Source organism: Trichosurus vulpecula, chromosome 1 (assembly GCF_011100635.1).
Source record: "Trichosurus vulpecula isolate mTriVul1 chromosome 1, mTriVul1.pri, whole genome shotgun sequence".
Taxonomy (NCBI): domain Eukaryota; kingdom Metazoa; phylum Chordata; class Mammalia; order Diprotodontia; family Phalangeridae; genus Trichosurus; species Trichosurus vulpecula.
Genome location: NC_050573.1, coordinates 411,860,247 through 411,886,351, shown reverse-complemented (window position 1 = coordinate 411,886,351; position 26,105 = coordinate 411,860,247). Strand labels below are relative to the sequence as shown.

The 26,105-nt window shown below is 35.3% G+C and overlaps 1 protein-coding gene across 1 annotated transcript in view; it reads left to right on the top strand.

Moving 5' to 3' along the window:
- The first annotated feature begins 684 nt into the window (after positions 1–684).
- The window catches only part of LOC118834261 (potassium/sodium hyperpolarization-activated cyclic nucleotide-gated channel 1), a 170,697-nt gene continuing 145,276 nt past the window's right edge, over positions 685–26,105 (top strand). Inside the window, exon 1 of the mRNA XM_036741726.1 lies at positions 685–894. Coding sequence (XP_036597621.1) covers positions 721–894 — 174 coding nt within the window. The 5' untranslated portion in view covers positions 685–720. The remainder of the gene's footprint in view (positions 895–26,105) is intronic.

Here is a 26,105-nt window from a genome sequence, read left to right as displayed (position 1 = left end):
TTAACCCCAATTGCCCTGCCTTCCCCCCTGCAAAAAAAATTTGTATAGGTCAATATTGAACCTCAGACATTTAGGCAGGTCATTTGACCTTGTTTGGCACAGTTTCCTCATCTGTAAAATTAGCTGGAGAAGGAAATAACGAACCACTTTACTATCTTTGCCAAGAAAACCCCCAACAACAAGCACAACAACATTGACCCAATTATTGTTTGTTGTTCAGACATTTTTCAATCATGTCTGACTCTCTGTGACCCCATTTGGGGTTTTCTTGGCAGAGATACAAGAGTAGTAAGTCTATGAAGCCAGATTTAAACTCAGGAAGATGGATCTTCCTGACTTCCCCTTGATATTATTTATTCAGTTTTCTGATGATTCAAAGAAATGTCAATGATTTCAGAAAATTAATTTTCTTTTTCAGCTTAGTTAGAAATAGTTGTAAGATGAATGTGAGTTTTTTTCTTCTTGCTGTATTAAGCAATATCTAATAAAGATGCATAGTCATTTAATGAAAAAGTGAATGCATGGTATACTATATACCATTACAAGGATGTACCACAAACCAAGTAATTTAGAATGTTTTTATTTTATGAATGTTATGTTCTTCCTTCTTCTTTCTTGCTATCTCAGTCATGTTTTCTCTATTTCTCTCTCTCTCTCTTTTTTTTTTCTTTACAGAATGACTCCTGGGGAAAGCAATACTCGTATGCACTCTTCAAAGCTATGAGTCACATGCTATGCATTGGTTATGGAGCCCAAGCTCCAGTCAGCATGTCAGATCTCTGGATCACTATGTTGAGTATGATTGTAGGGGCGACCTGTTATGCCATGTTTGTCGGCCATGCCACTGCATTAATACAATCTCTGGATTCCTCCCGGAGACAATATCAAGAGAAGGTAATTAGTTTTAGATGCTTCTTCCTCACTTAGCTATCATTCTGTTATAAATCTTCACTGAATATGCATAGATGTTTTTAGTATGATTCAGTGAGAACTATTGAATCTTTCTTTGACCTTGCCTTTGATGAAACAGCACAGCACCTATTATCAGAAATGGGCATTGTCAGTTGCAGTATAGCATAGCACACATTTAAGTGTGGCCTCATGTTTTGATATGAAGGCTATTGTTATTTCTTTATGGAGACAGAAATACTAAGTAAAGGCAAGAATTTTCACATTGATTTAAAGTCTTAAGTGTATTGTGTGTGTATGTGTGTGTGTGTGTGTATGTGTGTACATTATTCAGCCATTATTTACTTAGCACACATTTGGCAGCACGTTGGATCTAACAGCTTGTATTCAAATTTTAACAGTATTTGACCAGTAAGAGCATAAGCGCTTTGTCTATTCATCTCAGCAGACCTTCTGATATATCCTGGGATGCTGAAGAATATTAAACTGTGGGTATTGTCCATGAGAACAGACCATGAAATCCAAAATAGTTTTAGAAAGAAATCTGTTAGATCATTTGGTAGAGGAGAACAAGTGGGAAAGGCATGTGCTCCTTCTCTTACAGGCTCTGGATAGTTTAGATTATATAGGATTTAGACAAAGGTACCCATGCACGAACCAAAACATAGTAAGCCAAAATGCATAGTAAGCCAAAACATAAACTTGGGTTGACCCATCTTAATTCTTAGCTGTGGTAACCCCAAACAAAGATGCTTTGGTTGGATCCAGGACCTGGAGGAACCCAAAATACCTTTTGGCCATCTCCAGTATTCTAGAGAGTTACTGGGGACACATAATATTCTGGGAGTGGATAACTTTTAATCACATAAAATTGGAATGAAACAGGGTAATTTTTTGTGAACAATGTAATAAACCATTTTGCCCACAGGACATTATACCCAGCTATGTTCCTTGGTTGAAAGTGGAAATCAGAATGGCACCCATAACTCCTCTGCTTTTGCACATATAGTTAGTCATATGCTTTGTTAAGTTTTTCTTGGAATTGAATTTTGGCCTTTTTTTTAAAAAAAAATTACAACTTGGCAAAAGAAAAAACATGTTTTAATACACATAAAAATAATCATACTATCCATCAAGTGATATTATTACCAAAGTATCTTTTATTATCAAAATAATGAAAAAGCCTTTATCTTATTTTCTAATAAAGCCTTTCATTCCTTAAGTATGATAAGCAGACTAAGAAAGTTGACCAGAGTTGTCAGAATTTTAACTCAATTTTGATTCAAAATTGGTCCAGTTAATTTCATTTTTAAATGAACAACTCACTTTGGAATATTATGTATTTGTTTGTTTTTTCATTCATTCAATGAACCATATTGCTTTTAAAAGATTAGCTGGTGCCAATCAGCTTTCACAGAAATGAATCATTTTCTTACCTGTACTATTCATAATGTAATATCCTAATATCTCCTTCCAAGGCCAACCTACAATTATAGACAAGTAAGGTTTCTGGGACAGCAGATTCATTTTTATCATATTCTTAATAAAATAATTAGGCTCACAATGCAACTTAGTAAAAGATTGTGTCCTTCAGATTTTTTTTTCCATTTTAAAGATGATAAGATGTATATTTACTGGACTTGAAGTTTTGCAAAACATTTTACATGTGTTAATTTTTTTGATTCTTATAATAGCCCTTTGAAGTACAATTTAGTATTGTCTCAATATTACAGATGAGGAAACTAAGACACAAAGCAGTGACTTTCCCAAGGTCATATAGCTAATCAGTATCAAATGTAGGATTTGAACCCAGGTCACTAAATCATGTTTATACATATCTATATCTATCTACAGCACTATAGCTATAGAGATGTACATATATGTTATGTATATATACACACTTGTTTGGTTGTCCTTTGTTCTCTAAGATGACCAAAATGACATCACTATGCTAGAGTCAAGTTTCAATGTGTTCAATTGTGGCCGATCAGACGAATATGAGCTTGGAATGCTCTACCACAGGTTGGGCACAAATAGCTTGTGTGAACATTTGGGGTGGATGTTCTAAATTTACACATCTTGCATTTCCTTTGAGCTGTTTCAATTCTGCTTTGCTCATAGAGCACAGCACCTTCTCTGATGTGGGTATGGAATGCTGAATGGTCTTGTGCCAGTGTCTCCCATGTCACATGATCAATTCTAAAGTTCTTAAGAGAGGGCTTGAGAGTGTCCTTGTATCACTTCTTTATACTACCTTGTGAAGGCTTGCCCTGTGTGAGTTCTCCTTAAAACAGTCTTTTTGGCAAGCAAACGTTTAGCATTTGAACAACGTGACCAGCTCATCAGAGTTGCATTTTCTGAAGCTGAGTTTAAATGCTTGGCAGTTTAGTTTGATCAAGGACCTCAGTGTCCAGTATCTTATCTTACCAGGTAATCTTCAGAATCTTCCTAAGATAATTCAAATATTTAATCAAAAGTAAAGTACATGCAAAGCTTAGAGAGATGCAGGATTCTTGGCTCAGTAAGACAGCAGATGAAATTCAGTTTTATGCTGATAGTAACAATCCAAAATGCTTTTAGGATGCCCTGAAGGCTATTTATGGGCCAAAGACCTATGGTGCATCTCAACTACTCAGTGCTGATGGAGCCACATTGATCAGCGATAGGGATATGATCCTAGAGAGATGGGCTGAACACTTCCATAGTGTTCTCAACAGACTATCCTCAATCAATGCTGAGGCCATTGACCATTTACCTCAGGTTAAAGTCAATCCCTCCCTAGCTGAACCTCCAACTGAAGAAGTTTTGATAGCCATTAGGCTCCTTTCATGTGGGAAGGCACCTGGTGCTAATTCTATTCCAGTTGAGATTTACAAGGTAGGAAGTCCATTGCTCATGCAAAAGCTAACTGAAATTTTCCAGGTCATATGGCAAGTGAAGGTTATCCCCCAGGAGTTCAAAGATGCTTCCACTGTCCATCTCTATAAAGATAAAGGAAATAGATTGCCCTGTGACAGTCACTGGGGAGGTCTTAGTCATTGCTGGCAAGATTCTTGCCCGAGTCCTCCTTAATAGGCTGATCCTTCACTTGGAACATGGTCATCTACCTGAGAGCCAGTGTGGCTTCATAAAGGGCCAAAGAACAATTGATATGGTGCTTGCTGCCCAACAGCTCCAAGAGAAATTGACTTGTTTAGGATGAGGAATAAGGAATCAAATGGCAGGAAGCCTACTGTTGTTAGCTGCTTTCTTTCTTTGTGTTAGGTTGTGATGTTGCTTTCTTTTACTTGAATTATACTTTTAGGTAACATTTTTTTGCATGTGTCTTGAGACCATCTGGCATAGACTTCTAAAAAAACCCTAAAATTGCTGTACTATTTAGGTGTCAAAGCCAATATATTCTAAAACAATTAAAAAGGGATCATTTACTAAAAACTCATGTGGACAATGAAAGCAATTTAAAAATATCACTCCCCATGATATTTTCCCTAGAATATGGGAAAAAAAAGTAATTTGTTTCTAAGCACAAATATCAGAGGATTAAAAATGTTCTCATTAAAATTATCCTTTTAATTTGCTCAAAATAGGACATTGCTTAAACTGAAATGTAAATTTATGAAAATATAACTAATTTAAGTAAACCCTACTAAGCAGAGCCTTAAAAAGCATTGTTTGCAATTTAGGATGTGTGTTTCCATTATCACTGCATAGCACAGTATGAAAATACAGGAAACCCAATGTCCCCAACTCTCCCGTATCTAAAGAAGTTTCTGGTAGCAAGTTGAGCACATAGAGAAGCACATTAGCTCTTTCTGTTCCTCGCACTGCTGCAAGGTAACAAGTACCCAAGTGGTAACAAGTACCCAAGAGGCTCGAAAAAGTTAATACACCTCCCTAAATAACTTGGGGCAATAGGAGAAACTGATCTGATATTATGTGATTCTTCATTTGTTCTGCTGTAAATTCACATTTTCAGGTCTTTGGATGCATCAAGTCCTTAACTTGCATCAACTCCTTCCAGTCACTTGAGCCTCCTTTACAGAGTTAACTGCCCTAGTGGCCTAACGAGTCTATGGAGTAATGAAGAGTTCACTTAGCAGCAAAGAGAAAGGAGACTGTAAGCCCATCACTCTTTCAAGAAAGGATTTTCTGGGAGGCTAAATTGAATTCCCTTTACTATTTACTTATTGGAATCAAATTGTCCCAGTACTTAAAATCTAACCTGTGGTTACATTAGACTTCTATGACAATTAAGTGTAGATCTGATAGACCGACCACTTCTAAGGGTGTGAACACTTTTCTTCATCAAGCACTGATGCCCCAAAAATGCTTGCCCCCTCCAATATTTCATCAAGGTTCATACTATACATATAAATTTAAAAAGTAATTTAATTTATTTTTTATCTGTGTAAAGAGGAATATCAAAATTTTCATTTTGACTTCTCCTAAAATAATATTCAAAGAAGATGCACTTTATCTTCTAAGTATAGGAATAATTTTTTAAAATAGACTTCATTGCATATTATTATCAGAGCTACAGAAAATGTAGGGAGCATAAGTATATGGAGGGACAGTGATAAAAAAGAGAGATGAATAAAGGAAAGAAAAAGAGTTATACAAGGAAAGGGAAAAGTAATTTATCAACTATTATTCCATTTGAAATATTGATCAGATCACCACATGTTTAGAAGAGCTACTATGAACTGATAATAAATTATCTATACTTTTGTTAAAATTTCAGATATTTTATTTTTTAATGAAAGGCATATTCTTTCCATGGAATTTTATTGATTTCACCTTTTTATGAAATAATAGTTCACATTTTAGGCATTTACTTTGGAACCTCAAAAATGTTTATCAATTTAAAATTGCCTGAAAAACCTTTGAAAATTAATAAGCTATCAGTCTGTTAATAAGAATTTCTTATGTAATTATTAAGCAGTTACTATGTGACAGGCACTGTGTTAAACCTTGGGGCAAAGAAGAAAGGCAAAATCACTCCATGCCTTTAAGGAGGCTATATGACACAACATGTAAATAAATGGGTATATACAAGATACATGCAGAGTACTTGGAAGGCCTGAGAAGATCCAGCATCTATGGGGCCTGGGAAAGATATTCCTCCTGCAAAAGGTGACATCTGAACTGAGGCATGAATGCTGCTAGGAATTGTAAGAGATGGAAATGAGTGGGGAGAACTTCCTAGTCTTGGAGGACAACTTGTACAAAGTCACAGAGATGAAAAATGTGTTTTGGTGTGTGTGTGAGGAACAAGTCGATCAGTTTGGCTTGATTATAGAGTGTAGAGGAGAAGGTACCATTGCAGTAACCTGCTGGTTGGTGTCCCTGTAACAAATCTCTCCCCACTGTAATCCATCCTTCACTCAGCTTTCAAACTTATCTTCCTAAAATACAGCCTATGTCATCCCTTCTACTAAAATAACTCCAGCAGCTCCCTGTGACTTCCATGATCAAATATAAAATCCTCCATTTTGCATTTAAAGTCCTTTATAACCTGACCGTAGCACCACCACCACACACACACTTTCCTACCTTCTTACACATTCCTTCCATGTCCCCCCTCTTTCTTCAAATCCCAGCTAAAATCCCTTCTAGAGAATGCCTTTCACAATCATGCTTATTTTAGTTCCTTCTCCCTATTTACTCCAACTTAGCCCACATGTAGCTTCTCTGCATATAGTTGTTTGATGTTGTCTCCCCCATTAGACTATGAGCTGCTTGAACACAGGGACTGTCTTTTCCTTTTCTTTGAATCCCTAGCTCTTAGCACAGTGCCTAGCAAACAATAGGCACTCAATAATTATTCACTGATTGACTGTTTATTGCCTGACTGCCTGAGTAGATTGTAAGAAGCCTGGAAAGACAGGAAGTGATCCCATGATGAAGAGCTTAAAATGATAAACAATTGGAAGCCACTGGATTTAACTGCATATTCAGGTAGTGGTCAGAGCTATGCTTTTAGAATATACCTTTGGCAGCTGTGTGGAGGATGGATGGCAGTGGTGAGATGCTAGAGGCAGGGAGAACAATTAAAAGGCTACTACAATAGACTAGGTGAGAGGCAGGGATGCCCTGAAAAAGGCTGGTGACTGCATGAGTAGATAAAAGGGGAAATGTGAGAGATGCAAAGGAAAAATAACAAAATTTGACATCTTGCCCTTTTTCTAATGTCCTTAGAGATTGTCTGCCTCACTGTACAGTATCTGAATATGACTAGAATATATGAGTATGAGCCTTTTCCATAATAAAAATTACTTTGTTTGAAAGACATTGTTTTTGCCAATTTTGATTCTAATTGCCTTAAATAGGATGGAACATAAAAACACAACTTATTGATAAAACTCTTCAAGGATGAAGGGTTAACCACTTTTAATAGCACTGCTTTTATCAGACCTTTAGAGAATCTGGTTTTAATGAACAGCCACCGGAGCAGTTACTCTTTGGGTTACAGGTACTATTAGTAATGGAAAACACCTTACTTTCATTCAGTAATAGAACACAAAGGCAATATAGAAGATTGACATCTCCTTAGTACAAAAAACTAGCAACTTATTCTACTATTTTGAGAAATGTAAGGTGTTACATTGACATTTAACTTCTAACCGAGATTGAGTAGTCATGGGACTGACTGAATTCATTCAGTACTGTCAAAGAGAAAAGCTTAGTGGTGACTCAAAGTAAAGCTTTGGGTGCCATCTAGTATAGCAGAAACATATTGTCTTAACCTATTTGCTAATCTCAGTGTATAGATGTGAATGTCTGAGGGAGCAGAAGGCATTTATTAAGTATTTACTATGTGTCTGACACCGTGTTAAGCATTTCTCTCTCTTTCTCTCCCTCCCTCCCTCTCTCTCTCTCTCTCTCTCTCATACACATACACACACACACACACACACACACACACACACACACAGAGCCCTCCCAGGACATCACTCCCTATCTGTTTTGTTTTCCCCTTTAGAATGTAAGCTTCTTGAGAGTTCTCTTTGGTCAGGGAAATCACAGGGATGGGTGAATGGACTACAGAGAGATGTAGACAATTAATTGCAATGTATTTTCCAGGAATTGCATTGTTAATTTATAGTTCCAGAGTTAGTGGCGGAAAGAATGGGGACAGAGAGACAGTACAAGCAGGGAGGGGAATGCCATGAGGGTGGCTTGGTAACAGCATGATAGGACTGGGTTGTGCTAGATACAGAATTATTTTGCCCATCAGAAGCCCAGGGTTAGATGGGAGCACCAGGCAGGAGGAGAAGTAGGCTTGGTATCTTGTCACCTGAAGATAAAAGCTTTTGAGACTGGAGTCTTTCTTTTTTAATTTTTTTTTCTACTCTCTTACTCAAATGTGTTTTTTGTATAAGCTCAGTCAGAAATTTAAGATGAACAAACCCATAGCATATGAACACCTCTTAGGACCCTGATAATACAAAAGCAGAGAAACTACAAGCATACAGACTGGTTATTTAATACCATTTGACTTCACAAAAACCTTTTGACCAGGCTCTTCTATGATATTACTCTGTGTTTCATTCAAAGGGTGAGTGGCTTAATCTTTTCTCACTGATTATTATTATAAAAATTTAATCTTTCTACATTGTTATTATATTATTAATAGGACATAAAATAGTGATGAAAAGTGGCTAACACTTAGAATTTACTACTTATAATAATAACACATTTATACAGCACTTAAAGATTAATAAAGTATTTTTTCTTGTAGCCACCCTGTATAAATGTAGCAGATGCTTTACTGTTCTCTATTTTATAGAAGAGGAAATTGAAGCTGAGTGGTTAATTGACTGGCCCAAAGACAGGCTGGTAGTCAGTGTCATTTGAACATGAGTGTCCTGATTTTATTTTTCTTTTTTTTTTTTTAAAAAAAAGTATTTGGTATTTTATTTTCTCCAGTTACATGAAAAAACAAATTTTAATGTTCTTTTTTTTAAACTTTGAGTTCCAAATTTTCTCCCTTCCTCCCTCCCCACCCTCACCCCCAAAGAGTCTCCTGATTTTAGATCCACTGGAACATGTTGTCTGTGATAGGGTTACTCACTTGGTCCTAACTTGTTCCTAAACACACCAGGTATAAATTGGTCACTCTGAAGCCATTTGGAACTTCCTGACCCTCATAGATTCTGTCATATGATGGAAGCTACCCAGAATTCCCTTTTCACATTTCTCTTCTCCAGACCTTTTCTGATTGCCTGGACAAATTCCTCCAATGACTGTTATATCACAAAGGAGCTTTTGAAATCTTTTGCCACTAACCCAGCTTCTTATCAGTTGAGACACTCCCTTCAATACTTCCAACTCAATTCAAATTATGATTTTATTCTTATTCTTAGTTTCTCCAAACTGGTTCTTTTTACCTGCCCACTATCTTGGTCACACATTCAGAGTCAGGCTCCTGATATGCATAATCATTTAGCCCTGCCCAGGCTCCCTACTTTCCTTCCTGCTCAACAATCATCACTTTTGGAAGATCTAAAGCTCCTTTTTACATTGAGTAATTTATTTTAATGTCTTCTTATTGAGTCACAAGACATCTAAGTGGTGCATTGGCCTGGACTCAGGAAGACTCACCTTCATGAGTTCAAATCTGGCCTCAGACACTTATTAGTTGTGTGACCCTGGGCAAGTCACTTAACCCTATTTGCCTCAATTTCCTCATCTCTAAAACGAGCTGGAGAAGGAAATGGCAAAGCACTCCAGTATCCTCACCAAGGAAACCCCAAATGAGGTCGTAAAGAGTGAGGCAGGACAAAAACAACTGAACAATAACAATAAAAATTAAATAACAATATTAGAATAGTATTAACTTTTAAATTTGGGGAAGGAGAAGTTTGCCACTGGGGGAAAAAGATTTTCTGTCCCACATTAATTTTACATAGTAGCAAAACCATATTTCGATCTTATTAAGAAATGACACCCTTTTACATTCTCTGCATGGTAGCTAACCTGGTCTCCTTTCTCTTCCTCATACCTGATACTCTATGTCCTGTTTCAATGCCTTTGTTCCCCACGTCTGGAAGGCATTCCCTCCTCACCATTATCTCATGGAATTTCTACCCTTTAAAAAAATTGTGAACTTATCCTCATATGCATTTTGCATATATTTGTTATCAATTATCTGTGTACAAGTTGTTTTGTATTATGTGTACATATATGTTTACATTATATATGTTTACATATATTTAAATATATTTGTTTATAAATATACATATATATATATATATATATACATATACATATAATATGTACACAAGTTGTTTTTCTAAATGGAATTTAAGTACCTTGAGGGCAGAGATTTTTAATTTTGTCTGTATTGCCAGTGTCCAGCATACCAGCGTAGCATTTTACCCATAGTAGGTGTTTAATGATTTGTTGAAATTATGAAAATGATGTCCCTTCATATATACATCCAAAGATAATTCAAAAAGAAGGAAGCAAATAGCAGGTGAAGAAATAGGTTGCTTTTGAATACTGGAAAAGGGGATGACAAGTCATTACTATTTTTAAACAAATATTAATTATAATCTTGATCATATCAATCCAAATTCTGATGTTTTAGATACCATTTATATCTTGTTTACTAGGTAGTGGTAAATGCTACGTCCTGACCTAGCTTTTACTTTCTTATGCTTGACTCCAATGAGGTATTTCCTTATTGATCATTTCTTAGGCTACTCCATTGATTTTTAAATGTTTTATTAAAAGGAAATCATTGAGCTTCAAGTACAACCAGCTAAACTTGTTATAGTAACTACTGATATTTAAATAATTAATTTTGATGCATAAAATATCAAGTATTTTTCAGTCACTTCCTCTAAGTCCTCATCGAGATTTAACATCTTTTGTCAGAATTTCATGTGTACTACATTCTTCTGGTTCTTAGCACAGGGCCTGCAGGTTACATAGTAGTTGCATAATAAATATGTATTGGCTGGTCCAGCTTTTTGTGTTTTGTACTGTTTTACATAGATCACTCAGTTTTTTTTCTCTGTACCTCAAAACTCATGGTTATAATTGCATTGTGGTATTTATGCCTATTAATTTATTATAAATTATTTAACCATTCCCTTATTGGTGAACATTTAAGTTGCTTTCATTTTTTTTCTTGGAAAAGAAATATAATGGGCCCCATGAAGATCTTTGCACACAAAACTTTAATTCAGGGGGTTTTGATAATAGTTTCAGAGCATATTTTTGAAGATAGAATTAGCTGGTCAAAAGATATGCTATCTTTTATAATTTGTACAAGTCATTATCATTCTCTCCTACTACTAATCATGCTAAGTAAATTTTAGAAAGTTATAGAGGATTAGTTTACCATTTTTGAAAATATCACACCACTATTTACCAATAGGGCAAAAAGGACAAAAAAGTATATTTTAAGTGCCTATATGGTATCGCTCTCTAGAATGATAGGGATGTTAGGAATGGGGTGAGGTTTCAGGGGGAAAGATGATGAGTTATGTATTGGAAATATGGGGATGGGGTGGAAAAGATCATTTATCTCTGATATCCTTGATATGACTAAAGGTTAAGGCTTTTGTTTTAATCTTAGAAATAATTTCTCCATACATGTAAGCAGCCCTGAATGTCTTGAATCAGTTATCTTTTGGACCAAAGTATAGAGTAATGGTGTCAAAAACGTTTCGATCATGCATCGTATACTAAATAACTCATATTATATACTGTGTAGAGTCATAGTATCATAAATTTATAACTATGAAAAATCACCTTAAGTAGTATCAAGCCCAAACCATAATTTTTCCAATAAGATAAATGAAACTCTAGAGGGTAATGAAATTAGCCCAAGGTCACACAGGAAGTAGAAGAGGTAGGATTTGAATTCAATTCTTATGACTCCAAATCCAACATTCTGTCCCTTAAACATCTCAGAGAAATCCCCTCTTAATAGCTCTATGCCATGATAAAAAATCTGTGATAAGGAAAAACTAAGGCACACAGTTTATTAGCAAGGCTAGCAATTGCTGATTTAAAGGATCCAAGACTCCCCAGTAGTCAAGGACCCTTATTACAGGAAGAATCACTCTTTTATACAGTTGGTTATTTAGGGTACCAGTGATGCAAACTAAACTAAGACTGTGATATTGGTCTACCATGAAGATGAATGGTGGGCTTACATTTGGCCTGACTCAGAGAGGAGATGTCTAGGACCCATGGCAACAGGAAAAACACAGAGTTGACCAACATCCTCTTGAAAGTCACGTGTCATGTACCACCTAATGCCAGATTGGCCCAGTACTAGACAAAACACCTCACGACCATATTGGTTCATCTTCCCTTCCCACTCCTCCCTTCCCTGGTTAGCAAAAAGCTCACAGATTTTGAATCACTGTGCTCAGACTTAAGCCAATAGAAATAGGGGATTTAAACTCTTACAAATTTTGCCAGTAAGGTCTATACAATTATGTCTATTATTGATTCCATTTTTAGATACATTCACAATCAATAGTTAATAAATAATACAAAAAGTGGGGTATCAGTTTTCAGTTTTAAATTTCCCCCTTTGATTCAATGGAGATTTGTCTTCATCTATAAACCAAATTGATATAATCAGGCATGATCAGCTTCCATTGCAATTAAATCAATAATGAAGAAATGGGAAGCCATAATGAGAGAGTTCAACATTCAGAGGGCTTTGATAGGTATTTTCAGTACTTTAGTAGTTTAGAAACATCTGCTCTTAACACCTGGTTAGCAAGAGTAACATAAAGTGGAAGCAGGTCATCTAGTCCAAGCCGTTAATTTTGCAGAAAGAGAAAACAGAGCTAGTGAAGGTTCAGGAGCATACCTAAGGACACAGAATAGAGAGAACAAGCTCAAGATTCTGATGCCTAGTTCAATGATTTTTCCATTCCTTAACCTCAATGTCTAACTTTCTGTTTTTACTGGATCTTCACATAAGAACTTCCTTTTGGAATTAAATTACTAATATAAGATTTTGCTAATTTAAAATAAATTAATATGGATAACTTGTTTTTATGTCACCTAAAATTTTCCTTGAAAACCTTTATGTTGCATTCCTATTCATTTGTTAAGGTACAACTCAAATGACAACCTTCAGGAAGTATTCTCAGGTTTCTACTGGTTTGGACCTTACATAGTAATTTATTTGTCTCTTTCTGATACTCTTAACATATATAATGATATTGTACTACATTTATCATTTTCCTCATAAGTATTTAAGCTCCTCAAGGGTAAGAACCCTTTGTATTTTTGTCTTTCTTTATCCTCAGTGCTTACCAGAGTATCTGATGTATAGAAAGCACTTAATAAAGGTATACATGCATATGTATATATATATATATACATCATATTATGCTAATGTTAATTATTTGGGAGTGGCTTTCTTGCCAATTGTTTAAAGAAAGTTCCAAATATCTTACATATCTTTATTACATCTCCAACTAATAAGCATATAAAATACACTAATGCAAAACCATGTGGTTTGTCCAAGATCTTTTATCGTATAGCAGATTAATCAGTTTAATTGAATTCAACAAACATGTATTAAGTTCTTATTTTATGCTAACCACTCTTCTAGCTGCTGCTGAAGATACAAAATTTATAAGGTATGGCCCACATACTTTTAGAGCTTACTGCCTAATAAAAAGGTATTATCTTCACACATATAATCAATCAAATGATTATTAAGCAGTTATATGTATATTCACATATATTTATATACATATATGTGTATATATATACATATGTGTATATACATACATGTAGGTGGGCATTGGCAAACTCTTTGGAGATAATACAAATAGCATAAAAAGAGAACAGTAAAATATTTACAACTTTTTTTCTAATTGAACATAATTAAATATTACATTCCATTATCATTTGGGTGCTAACTTTTTGAATAGTATTTTGGATCATTAGAATAGATACATTTTGGGGTTATTTATAGCAATATCTGAACTTACCTAGAGAATAAGACTTCTGGCTTTCTCGGTACTATTTAATGACCTGAAAACTACTAATAAACCCCCCAAAATATGACTCTATATGACAAAATTTATACTTTAAACATTTTCCCCTTTATTCTATAAGTAAGGCTATAAGTCACATGGAACCAATGACTGAGACTTGAATTATACAAAGCCAATAGACAGTTAGTCATGGGTTAGTGAAAAGAGCTAAGAGGAAGAAAAATAGGATTCCCATTGCATCAAGTATGGGAGGAAATAAGAATTTGACATCAGTTTACATAGTGTGCTAATACATTTGCATTTGTGCTACTGTCAAGGAGCATTTAGATAACACAGTTCAATTCAGTTCAGGTCAAACATTACTTCATTTCTCAGCACCAGGCCAGAAGTAGAAGTCACATGTGGAAGGTGTAGAGAGGAACATTTTGCCTGATGCTCATAAATAATGATAATTACAGTTATCCAGAAAAGAAACGTTTGTGTTTCAAGAGTTAGTGGGTCTCACTAAAGGTCTTCAAGGAAAGACTGGATGATCATTAATCATGTGGTGTATGTTGTAGTGGGGACAATTGTTCAGGCATGGCCCAAGCTAGATGATTTCTAAAGTCCTACTTGGTTATGCGACATATAATTAGCAAATAAAATTAAAATAGTTGTTTTTACAAGGGAAGGAAGTAAAGAAGGAATGAAGGAAAGCAGAAAGAAAGGAAGGGGGAAGAAGGAGTGGAGCAAGAAAGGGAAGGAGGGATGCAGAAAGGAAGGGAAGGAGAAAAGAAGGAAGGGAGGCAGAAAGGAAGAGAGGAAGGAAGGGAGGGAGGAAGGAAGGAAAAGTGCAAGAAAAGGAGGTATAAATCAGGAATGAAATCAAGGAAAGAAGGGAGGAAGAAAGGGAGGAAGGAAGGAAAGAAACAATTATTAAGTACCTACGATGTTTCAGGTACAGGGACAAAAATGATTTGCGAAGTTTAATATATTTATGTCTCTCATTAAATAGAAAAAAGAAATTCTATATTCTCCATTATAAAAGGTTCATCTAAACATCTCTGCATTTCTCAGAACTTTCCATTTGCATTACCAAATGATAATTCATGCTGCTTACAATGTGAAAGCTGCAATATGTGTGATTACCCATTCACTACAGAATGTCAATTATGTTAAATACTGCCTAATTTCTTAGTTTACCTTTAAAATCACAGGGATTTCTGCATATGGTTTCTAACTAGACAATTAGGGCCAAAGCAAAACATGTACTGGGCTATCTGTTATGCACTTTTAAGTATATTGTCAAATATAGGTTTATCTAACAACACTCAGACATGTTTTGTTTTTATTTTCCCCTTTTCATCCAAATGCTTATGGTTATAAAGATACAATCTTAGTCAACAAAAGGTGTTTGTTTCTTTTTTACCATTTTAAAATCTGTTATTGCTGACCACTAGTACCAATGATTCCCCAAGTTTGATTCAAACTCACAAGACATTTTCATGCCCTATACTGTGATTTTCTTCTCACATAACCTGGCACTTTGTATCTTTATAAAGTCAGACATTTAGCACTAGAAAAATGTTAGGAACCATCTAATCCAATTCCCTTATTTTAGAGGCAAAGAAACTGTCACCCAATGTAATGAAATGATTTGTCCAAGATTACAAATCAAGTTAATGACAGAGGTGAAAAGAAATCACATGTCCTAATTCTTAATCTCAATTACACCCACCACTCTTTAACTTCATTGATGTAACATGTCTAAAATAGTTCTAAATATTGAAAAGCAAGATTCATCCTTAAATATTTCAGAAATCATTTTTTTTTGCCCTTTGCCATCAGCACAAAGTAATATACCTTCTTGGTCAAACCAATTTAATCCAGAATGCATTTGTTAAGTACATGCACATGTGCTAGGCTTTGGATTTACGAAGGCAAAAATGAAAAGTAATTCCTATCCTCAAAGAACCATTGGGGATAGGAATGACAGATTGTCAACAATTTGAAAAATCAGGAAAAAGATTCCTGTAGGAAGACATTCAGGCTGATCTTTAAAGGAAGCCAGGAATTTTAACATTCCAAGTATGGAGAATAGCTTGTGGAAATGCATGGACTTGGATGGTGGAATTCTGGATGTGGGGGAGTAGCCAATAGTTGACTAGAATGTAGTATGCATAGAATAGGTCAATCTTCAATAATCCAAAAAAGCATTATGGGAGTGACAATGTGTAGAATTGTAAATGTCTCAACTACGATTCTTTATTTATTAGAGATGATTTTATTTGCAAGCTTTTTGTTTGATTTTTAAATTCACTAAATTCAGCAAAATTTATTAAGTTACTATGGTGTGCAAAAGGGCAAGGCACTGTCTCAGAATGAAGAACAATAAAATAAAAAAAAGTGTCAATATCTTCCTCTCCAAATTTCCAGTCTACTTAGGGAAGTGTTGACAGAGCATGAACACACATATGTAATACACAAGATGGAGTTGGAGCCATGCAAAGGTCTTCAGGAAGATGTTAAAAGAGAAAGAACTCTTCAACTGGGAAGCAGGAAAGCCTTAAAGCAGAAAATGAGACCTGAGCTGAATCTTGAAAGATGATTGTGACATTCAGAGATGAGAATACAGTGAGTTCTAGAGAGTTAATGAATAACTACTAGTTTGATTTGTATGGAACAGAGATTCCATGAAAGGAAGTAATGTGAGATAAGACTAGACAGGCAGATTATCTTGAAATTGTAAAGCACCTTGAATGCCAGGCTAAGGATTCTGTATTTGTGCTAAAGGCAAAAATGAGCCAAATATATTTGTTTGACAATGGAAAGTGACATGATTGAACCTGTATACTAGTAAAAATTATTTTGGCAAATATATGAAGTATGGATTAGAGAAGGTGAAAACCAATGTCAAGACCAATTAATTATAATAAGTACTGAGGGACTGAACTAAATATAGTGTGTCAGGATAGAAGAGACCTATGCTGTGAAGGTAGAATTGACAAGACTTAAAAATTGATTGAACACAGGGATTAAGGAAAGGGGAGAATTAAATATTACTGAGGTGACTGGAAAGAGGATGGGAATAGGAGCAGATTTATATGGGAAGATGATAAGTTCCATATGGGACATGCCAGGTTTAAGGAAGAGAAGGAAGGAGGAAAGGAGAATAGAGAGCAGGACAAATTGACCCTGGATAGAGTCTTGCTAAAAAAAAATTATATATATATATATATATATATATATATATATATATATATATATATATACACACACACACACACACACACACACACATATATATATACACACATATGTATATGTATGTGTTTGATGTATGTGTTTATGTTTATGTATGTATATCTGTATGTGTGCATATGTATCACACAATTCCATTTAAAGAAAACTATATTACTATATTTATTTTTTGCATCACCTACATTTCCCAACGTATCCATGTCCATTTCCTTTTCTGAAGAGCCATCCATTTAAAAAAGGAGAAAAACAGTTGGAAAAATACTTTTACAAAACTTACCAACACATTTAAAAAGTGTCCTTTTTGTAGTATTCCCCACTAATAGTTCCCTACTTCTTTGAAAAAAGGAGGAAGGGACCTTCTCATATCTCCTCTTTGGGACCAATTTTGTTAATTATAATGTTATAGTATTTAGTTTCATTTGTTTTCTTTTTCTTTCCCTTCATATTATTATAGACATTTGTGTTCATATATTTCTGCTTCCTTCGCTTTGAATCTGTTTGTATATTTCTCCCTTTGTTTCTCTGTATAAACTGTATTATTTCCTATCTCAATCAAGCAATACATGTTTATTAAGCATCTACTATATGCCAGACACTGTACCAAGTGAAAAGGATACAATTATGAAAAAAATAAGATTCTCTTTACTCAAGGAGATTAAAACCTAATGAGAGAAGATAACTTAGAAAAGGAAGCTGAAAAGTGGGAAGTCTAGGAGGGAGAGGGACAGGTTCCAAGGTAGTGAGTGCAAGAGGGTGAGAAATGAAATGTCAGAGCTGAGGTCTCTTCTTTAATAGAGATTTAGAGTTCATTTCTCCCCCCACCCCTCTCTATCAGACATGTAGGGGGTAGTGATGAGGTAGAATATCATTGTTGATGAGATCTTACAGGATTATGAAGTTATCCCAATAATGAGCTTCCTGGGACAGGGCAAAGGATTCACTCTGAGAAGTCCTAAGGTAGTACAGCCAGGGAAGAAATGAATAATATCACATTTTATTTATGTGCCTCACTGTATTTAGCTGTTCTCAAATGTATGGGCATATACTTTATTTCCAACTGTATGCTACTCTAAAAAAAATCCCACTATAAATATGTTTCTGGATTTCTAACATTTCTTTTGATCACTGACTCCTGGGAGCATTTGCCTAGTAGTGGGATCTCTGGGTCACCTAACATTTCTGTGCTTCAATTCCCTTGACTATAAAATGATAAGATACATTCTATCCTTTGTGCCTTTAAAGGTGCATTCCAGCTTTAAATCTAATGTGATCCTATCACAGAAATTCCCTTTGTAATAGGTTTGGAGAATTACTGTAAAAATGAATTTCATGATGTCAATAGCTGAAATTTATTTTTCGGTGGTCTTTACATATTTTATTATTTAAGTCTCACAAAAAAAGAAGGATGTAAGATCTTTAGGCAATGTAAGTATTAAACAGATAAAAAATTAGACAAAATTAAATGTGATTAAATCACTTTTAGTTATGTCACTAGTGTCAGAGGTGTGACTTGAGCCTAGGTTTGTCTCAAATCTGCAATGACCAACAAATTTAGGAAATGACTAGTTTCTTTTATCTTTACCATTGAAATCCTTAGCCAATGGAGTCAAATTGATAATCCTATACCAGATACTCATTGACAAAGATCAGTGAGTAAAATGAGATCTTTTAAACTGAACTCATATCAACAAACATTTATTGAGTGCTACAAGGTACTGTTGTAGGCACTAAGTAAACAAAGATGAAAGGAAGTGCAATAAAAGTCAATAAGCATTTATTAATGAGCTAAAGGCTAGAAATATAAAATTGGGAGAAAAAGCGATAGCCCCTGCCCACAAGGGGCTTACATTCTAATGGGAAAAGCCAATAAATAAAAAAAAGAGCTGAACAGGAGGATGCAAAGTATCCTCTTGGGAGCATGGAGGAGGAGTCCTGAGACTTCTCAACAATGCCAATGAAAAAAAAAATGAAAGAGTGATTATGGGGCTGGTATGGGCTTTCCTCAAAATTGACATTAAGGGAGGAACTCCCAATCAAAGGACTGAGCTTCAGGGATTGAGGGATCTTCCAAGGTGAGAAGGCTATTGAGCATGGAGAAGTCTGGAGATGTAGGAGCAGAGCCAGTAGAGCGATAAAGGAGGGAGCATAGAGCTTGCCTGAACACTTCCTCAAGATACAGTCCCTGGATGTTACGAACTTACCTTTTAGTAAGGAAAATAAGCCAATAAAACAATTATAATATGAGGACAGAGATGATTGTTTTCAAATATGCCTCATGAATATTTAGTCCATATTATGTATCTCATAGATTTGCTATACATTTGATCTTGTTTATTATTAAAAATAAATTGTCCCCTTATGTGTATTTTAAATGCAAAAGGTTATGTTCAAAATAATCAGTAGACACTCATCACTGAAGAATGCAGCATAAAATGGTATGTTTCCATGAATGACACACTAATCCATCGTAAGTCATATATATTTTCTCATTATGGAAATATTGCATTTACAAAATTACCATTAAGATAGTTCTACTTTAATAAAGCCTAATTTTGACATGTGAATTGTCACTAAATGCCTTGTGTAAAATTTGAAACATCCATCACTCTCCATATTCCAGAAGTAATATGTTGAAGGCTGGTGGGGTGGTAGCATTCATCTTCATTTGTCACATCAATGTTGTAACAAAAGAATAGACTTTTTTCTTGCCAAATGTACAGTCTCTATCTATGAGGAAAGCCTCATCACCAGATAACAGAGAATATAATTCAGGTAAGAAAGAAGTGACACTGGACAATTCACTTACTTGTTTCCTTGTTTCTGGTGCTCCATTTCAGCGCTTTCAGTAAATTTTCTTTTTAAACCTGTCTTCAGGCTTTTGAAACCAGACTCTTAGTCCACAGATAAAACATTTACAGTAGGCAAGTGCTTGCTATCTGTTGTTGTGCTACATACTTGGGCCCAGGCCAAGCTTTAATTGCTACTGCTTCCTCAGTGACAGATTGGACATCCTCAATCTATGACTTGGCACTGTGATTTACCTATAAATGTTCCCCTGGCTTGTGTTATAGATTAGGCTTCTGCCACTTTGAGGGAATTGGAACATAGCGGAAGCTTAGGCTTCGTGGAGGCATCATTCACACTGTACTACATGCCTCACCCCCCGCCCTGGCAATATTAAATCACCACTAAAAGAATCAAGTTATCCAAGAAACATATTCAAATAATAACTGTGGTCCTTGGTATATGTATGCACTAATCTTATAATTATTATAGTTACTGATAAAGACATCAATTTTAAGAAACTCTGTAAAGAAGACACCTCCCTGAACCTCTAAAGGTACTATGAATTTACCTAACAACTTACCTCCCACTAAATGGGAGATGCTATGTGTTTTACTTTGGCTAAATAAAGCTTCTGATAATTAGCATCCCAGTGCCACAGTGATCTTAAGTCAATTTCCAAGTAAAAAAGAAAATGACATTCAATATTTTTTTTTTCTGATTTGATAGGAAGATATAAAAAATTGCCTTCACTTTGAAGATACAAGAGACTACCTTAGTCTCCTGACTCAAAGAAGTTTCCTAGGTTTTGATTAATTAGAGGCCCACTCTATGCACTTGAAGCCATAACCATCTTCACAGTAGGAACAAGGAGTACAGCTCTGAAAAGAGTACGAAAGGTACATGGGAATAATAGATTTCAGAGCCACTGACCTTCATTTTACCTTTGTATACTGCTTTTGAGCTTCTCTTTGTTTTCATTTGTATAATTCTAGACATCATATAGGTATTAAAGAAGAATGAAATAGTCAAGACAAATTAATTTCTAAATTATTCATGTGGAAGTAGTGGCAGCAGATTGGTAGGCACAAAATGACAGGTACGGGCTCATGAGCTTTTAGTGTATGTGTGTGTATGTGTGCTTTGATAAGCCGCCACTTCAACCCCTCTCAATCTGTTTCCTTCTTGGAACTTGTGATTTTTTTTAGGATAGTTTGTGCATAGCCAACATTTTATTATGCTTCATTTCCAAGAAATCACTACATATCTCTGTATGTAGCTCTGGTGTGGATTCGTAGAATGGCCTTGCTTTTCTCCACATATTTCTTCACCAAAAGATCTCATTAATTTGATAGAAATTTAATGAAGATTTTCTCTTTAATTTTGTTTAGAAAATCAAGTTATAAAGCTATTTTTTTGTTACAAAATGACCATCATATCCTGAAAATAAAACTCTGTTCTCATGAAGAAAATATGCTTTCAAATACTCAGGTATCTTTCATTTCCCCCTATGGGCTAAATGAAATCTACATGTTATCTTTAAGTCTTGGTTTTACCAGTTTTTTTTAAACCTATTTGTAATTTCCTTTTTAACTTTAAGCACAAAATTCACCTTTACTTTTAACAAACATTAAGTGTCTATAATATGCAAGACTCTTTTTGAGTAAATGTTATAAATATAAACTTGTACAAGCATTTCTGAAATATTAAATTATGTAGTTTCTGAGTTTCCAATACAATGCTACCATGTACTGGTGTCACAGAAGACTGGTATCACATGGGACCTCTGTGACCATCTAGTCTACCCCATAATGGGAAGGATCTTAACTTCAACATATGTGGCAAATTGTCATCCAGATCCTGTTTGAAGACCTTTAAAATGGGGAAACACCACATCTTGAGGCAACCCATTTCATTTTTGAACGGCTCCAACTTTTAGGACAGTTATTTGTTAGGTTATTTTCCCCTCCTGATATCAAGCCTTAATTTGCCTCACTGAAATTTCTACTCATTGCTTCTCTAACCAGTATAACTGATTCTCATATGACTGAAACTCAAGTCCATTTACCAAAATGTTCTGGGGAATTTGGTAGCTCTGAGGCTTAGGGTGAATCTGAAGTTTGCCAGCTAAAACAGCGCAGTTGACTTTTAGCTACATCAATAGAGACATAGCTTCTATGAATAAGAAGGTCAAAATTCCATTTTAACTAGGCGTAGTCAGTAGAAAATCATATGAGTTCAATGTGTATGAAGTAAGAACAATAAGTTTGCATTTTAATTATTAAGGGAAATTTAGTTAAACTGGCTTCATTCCTTAAATGACTTTAGAAATAGTTTTATTTGGACTGTAGATAAATACTAATCATAATGGTGTGTAATAGTATGGCATAATCTTGCTGCTAATTCAACTTTAGTTTGCCTCTGAATGACCCGACTCTGCTTTTTTAGTTCCATTTTAACTGAAATTAAAATATAAGACTCCAAAAACATTAGCAATAGAAGGGGCATTTAAGGACATCTACTAGAAATTCCTGATTTTTCAATGAGGAAATTGCTGTTTAGAAAAAAGGTGGGCTGGGCAAATGTCCTACAGCACCAAGAATAGAACTACATTGACACTATCCTCCCACCAAATGCAGAGCTGTAGCTCAACTGTATCTGTTCATTGATGAACAGTGTTAGTCATTAAAAAAATAGATGCATAGATCTCTCAATCTTCTCAAATATCCCAAAATTAATATTTATTATATTTGGAACTAAATTCAGATATTCATAACAGAAATGAATATTAATTGTAGGCTTAAATAAAGAAAAAATAATTTTGTAATATCAGATGAGCAAAAGGATCACACACTCAATTCCATAATGGAATTTTAGGATTCTTTGATGCTTTTCATTTTATTTTAATGCTTCAGGTAGTTGGAGGAATAAGACAGGGAGAATAAAGTAATGAGGAAGAAAGATTGAGAAACAGAAGGAGACACAAACCCTGAGAGAAGATGACAGGCCCAAGGTCAGAGATCATGACCATAGCAGCTACAATTGTAGCATATCACACCTTGTTTAACCAGTTTTCATATTTAGTGCCATGGTTATAACTGAGTGTTGCTTAAAAGCCCAATGTAGACAGTGTGTATATTTGGGCTCTACGTAGGTCTTGGTACAGCTCTTTGGGCATCTTATATTATATTTTAAGGTATTTTTGTCGTTATTGTACAATCACTACTCCTTAGCATTACATGTTTGGGTGTATTGTTTCATGCATCTAAAGGATCTTTAAGAAGGCACTGTGTCTTGGTAGGAATTATAAGGAATTATAAGACCAGATAGACTTTTGGGCTTGGGGTCGGGCAGACCTGTGTTCAAATACTGATTCTAGCTATATAATCCTGTGCCTCAGATAACTCTTTAGTGCCGTTGTTCAATTATTTTAGTCCTGTCTGACTCTCTGTGACCCCATTTAGGGTTTTCTTGGCAAAGATACTAGAGTGAAATGCCATTTTCTTCTCCAGCTTCATTTTATAAATGAGGAAACTGAAGAAAAAAAGCATTAAGAGACTTGCCCAGGGTTACACAGCTAGTAAGTGACTGAGGCCAGATTTGGATTCAGGAAGATGAATCTCCTTGACTCCAGGCCCATCACTCTGTCCACTGTGACATCTAGCTGCCAAGTACTATTTAGTACTTCTCTACTAAATCATAAGAGATGGCCATAGTTTCTCATCAAGTACATCTGCGTGTTGCACTTCATGAGGAAGATGAGGAAGCTGTAGCAGTTCCGAAGGACTTAGGCCAACGTGAAAGGGGGGCGTTGTCATTGGCGGCAGCTCCCGGAGATGGAAAGGCAATATGCAACTCTTTATCCCTATGCATTTCAGTGGCCTCTAAAGGTACTGGGGAGTACTAGAACTATAACAGAACAACAATCTGGGGAAAATCCTGTGGAAGTGACTACTAAGTGAGGCAGCTATTTGGTGCAGTGAATAGAGCTCTGAGTCTGGAGTCAGGATGACCCGAGTTGAGATCTAGCTTCAGACACTTAACTAGCTGTGTTACACTGGGCAAATGATTCAACCCATTTGCCTTAGTTTCACCAACTGTAAAATGGATATAATAAGGCTATCTACTTTTCAAGACTGTTGTGAGGATCAAATGGGATAATATCTGTAAAGCACTTAGCACATTTTCCAGGCACATAGTATGAATTATATAAATGCTTATTCCCCTTTCCTTCTCCCCCTATGCCAGTTCATCTCTATAACTCCTGAGGGTCTGACAATCACATTATAGTAACTGAGATTCACCATGGTGAACCAAGATTAAACAATGCTCAGTATAATTTATTTACTAAGGCAGAGGAAGGTATAATCCATTTTAGAAAGTATTCTAATCATGCTATTTACAACTGTTTGGTGCCTTAGAGCACACCTAGCACAAAGGACAAGAGGAATTTGTGAAGAGAGTTTTTTTTTTTAATTTCCTCCAAGTCTTGCAGCCAGCTTATTTCAGGGAGATATGAGATGAAGTGAAGGAGAATGGGGCTGAGGGAAATCCACGACCAATACGGAGGATAAGATATCACTACTATGTATTTCACCTCTCTGTTGTCAATTACAGCAAAGAATGGAGTTGAAAGGGAAAGCAGACACAGCTAGAGAATGGTACTGCCATTGGGATTAAAATCTACCAGGCATAGCTTCAAGATCTATGGGTATTTCTTACTGTTTGTAGACTCCTGACTTTATCCAATCAATTCATATTTTGAGGATGAGACAACTGAGGCCTAAAGAGATTGAGACATATCCAAGGATACAATATTAACAGTTAAAATTAAAAAGAAATTACGTGCTTAAATTAAGCTTTCGATATCTAGAAAATTCACTTACCCAGAACATTCCAATCCCTGACAGTAACAAAAAAATGAGATGTTACCCTAAACACAAATATATTTGGCTTCAGCTTATGTTGTTAAACCTAATTCATATTTTTTGTGTTCAGAGACTAGAAAATGATTTAGGGTCCCTGGCTATATAGATAAATCAAGAAAATATATCATGCTCTGAAGCAGATGAGTATAGAAATCATTTCTTTTAGTAATCATATTTGTATGAGACCATTTTATAATTACAACCAGGTATATCGTAGTGAATGAAATCAAAGGTTAAAAAAGTACCTATCTTGCATTTAATCATGCTTGCTCTTTGGATTCCTGTCTAGTAAGTCAATTTGTGAAATGCTGTACTTTAATTTACATCTTTCTGAATGGCAGATAGGCAGAATGGCTGTAGTAGATAGAGGACTGGCTTCACTGTCAGGGGGTCTTGGATTCAAGTTCTCACTCTGATATAGACTAGTCTGTCAATTGGCCTGGCATGTTGGTACACCAGTGTAAAGAGGTAGAAACAAATTCTATTATTCTTTTAAACAGTTTTAAAATGGATAGTGTTGCTATGCAATTGAATCAGAGGTTCCAATCCAAACTCTATTACTAATATTCTGTGTTACCTTGGGAAAGTCAGTCACTCCTCCTCTTTAGTTCTAAAAGGTAAAAGGAAAACTAAAGCTAAAATTCCAAATGCAGCATTTTACACAGTGAGTTATGGGGAAATACTTGCAGTTTATGCTATTAACAATCCAAATTATGGTGATTTCATCATTTAAAATGTGTTTCAGGAAAATCCTAAGGTTACCTGTCTACTCATTTTTTTAAATCTTAGTTTCATTTTGTTTTAGAGTGGAGGAGATAAGAGTATGTTATTACACAGCAGAAATTTCAGAACATTGTCAGGTGGAGATGGAGGGAGCAATCTGGGCAATATGTTGGAGATATAGTTAATCTAAACATTATTTTTCCATATTATAAATAAGAAAATTGAGTCTCAGTGTGGCAAAGTGGCTTAGCCATGTGGACTCAACAGGTATATAGTAGAGCTGGGCCTAATTCACAGAAAAAAGTAAGGCCTCACAAAACTTACAATTTTCATGGATGATGTGTTACTTTAACAGTTTGTTAGCAGAAATTAATAAAAATAGAAGACACTGGCATTACTTGAATGAAAAAGTATTGAAAGAAAATGCCTTTGTTGTTTTCATAATGAAGGTTAAGGATAATTATCTCACATAATCAGGGTAGATAGGGGGACATCTACATAAATGAGAAAAAGGAGATGATGGAGGAAGCAGCTA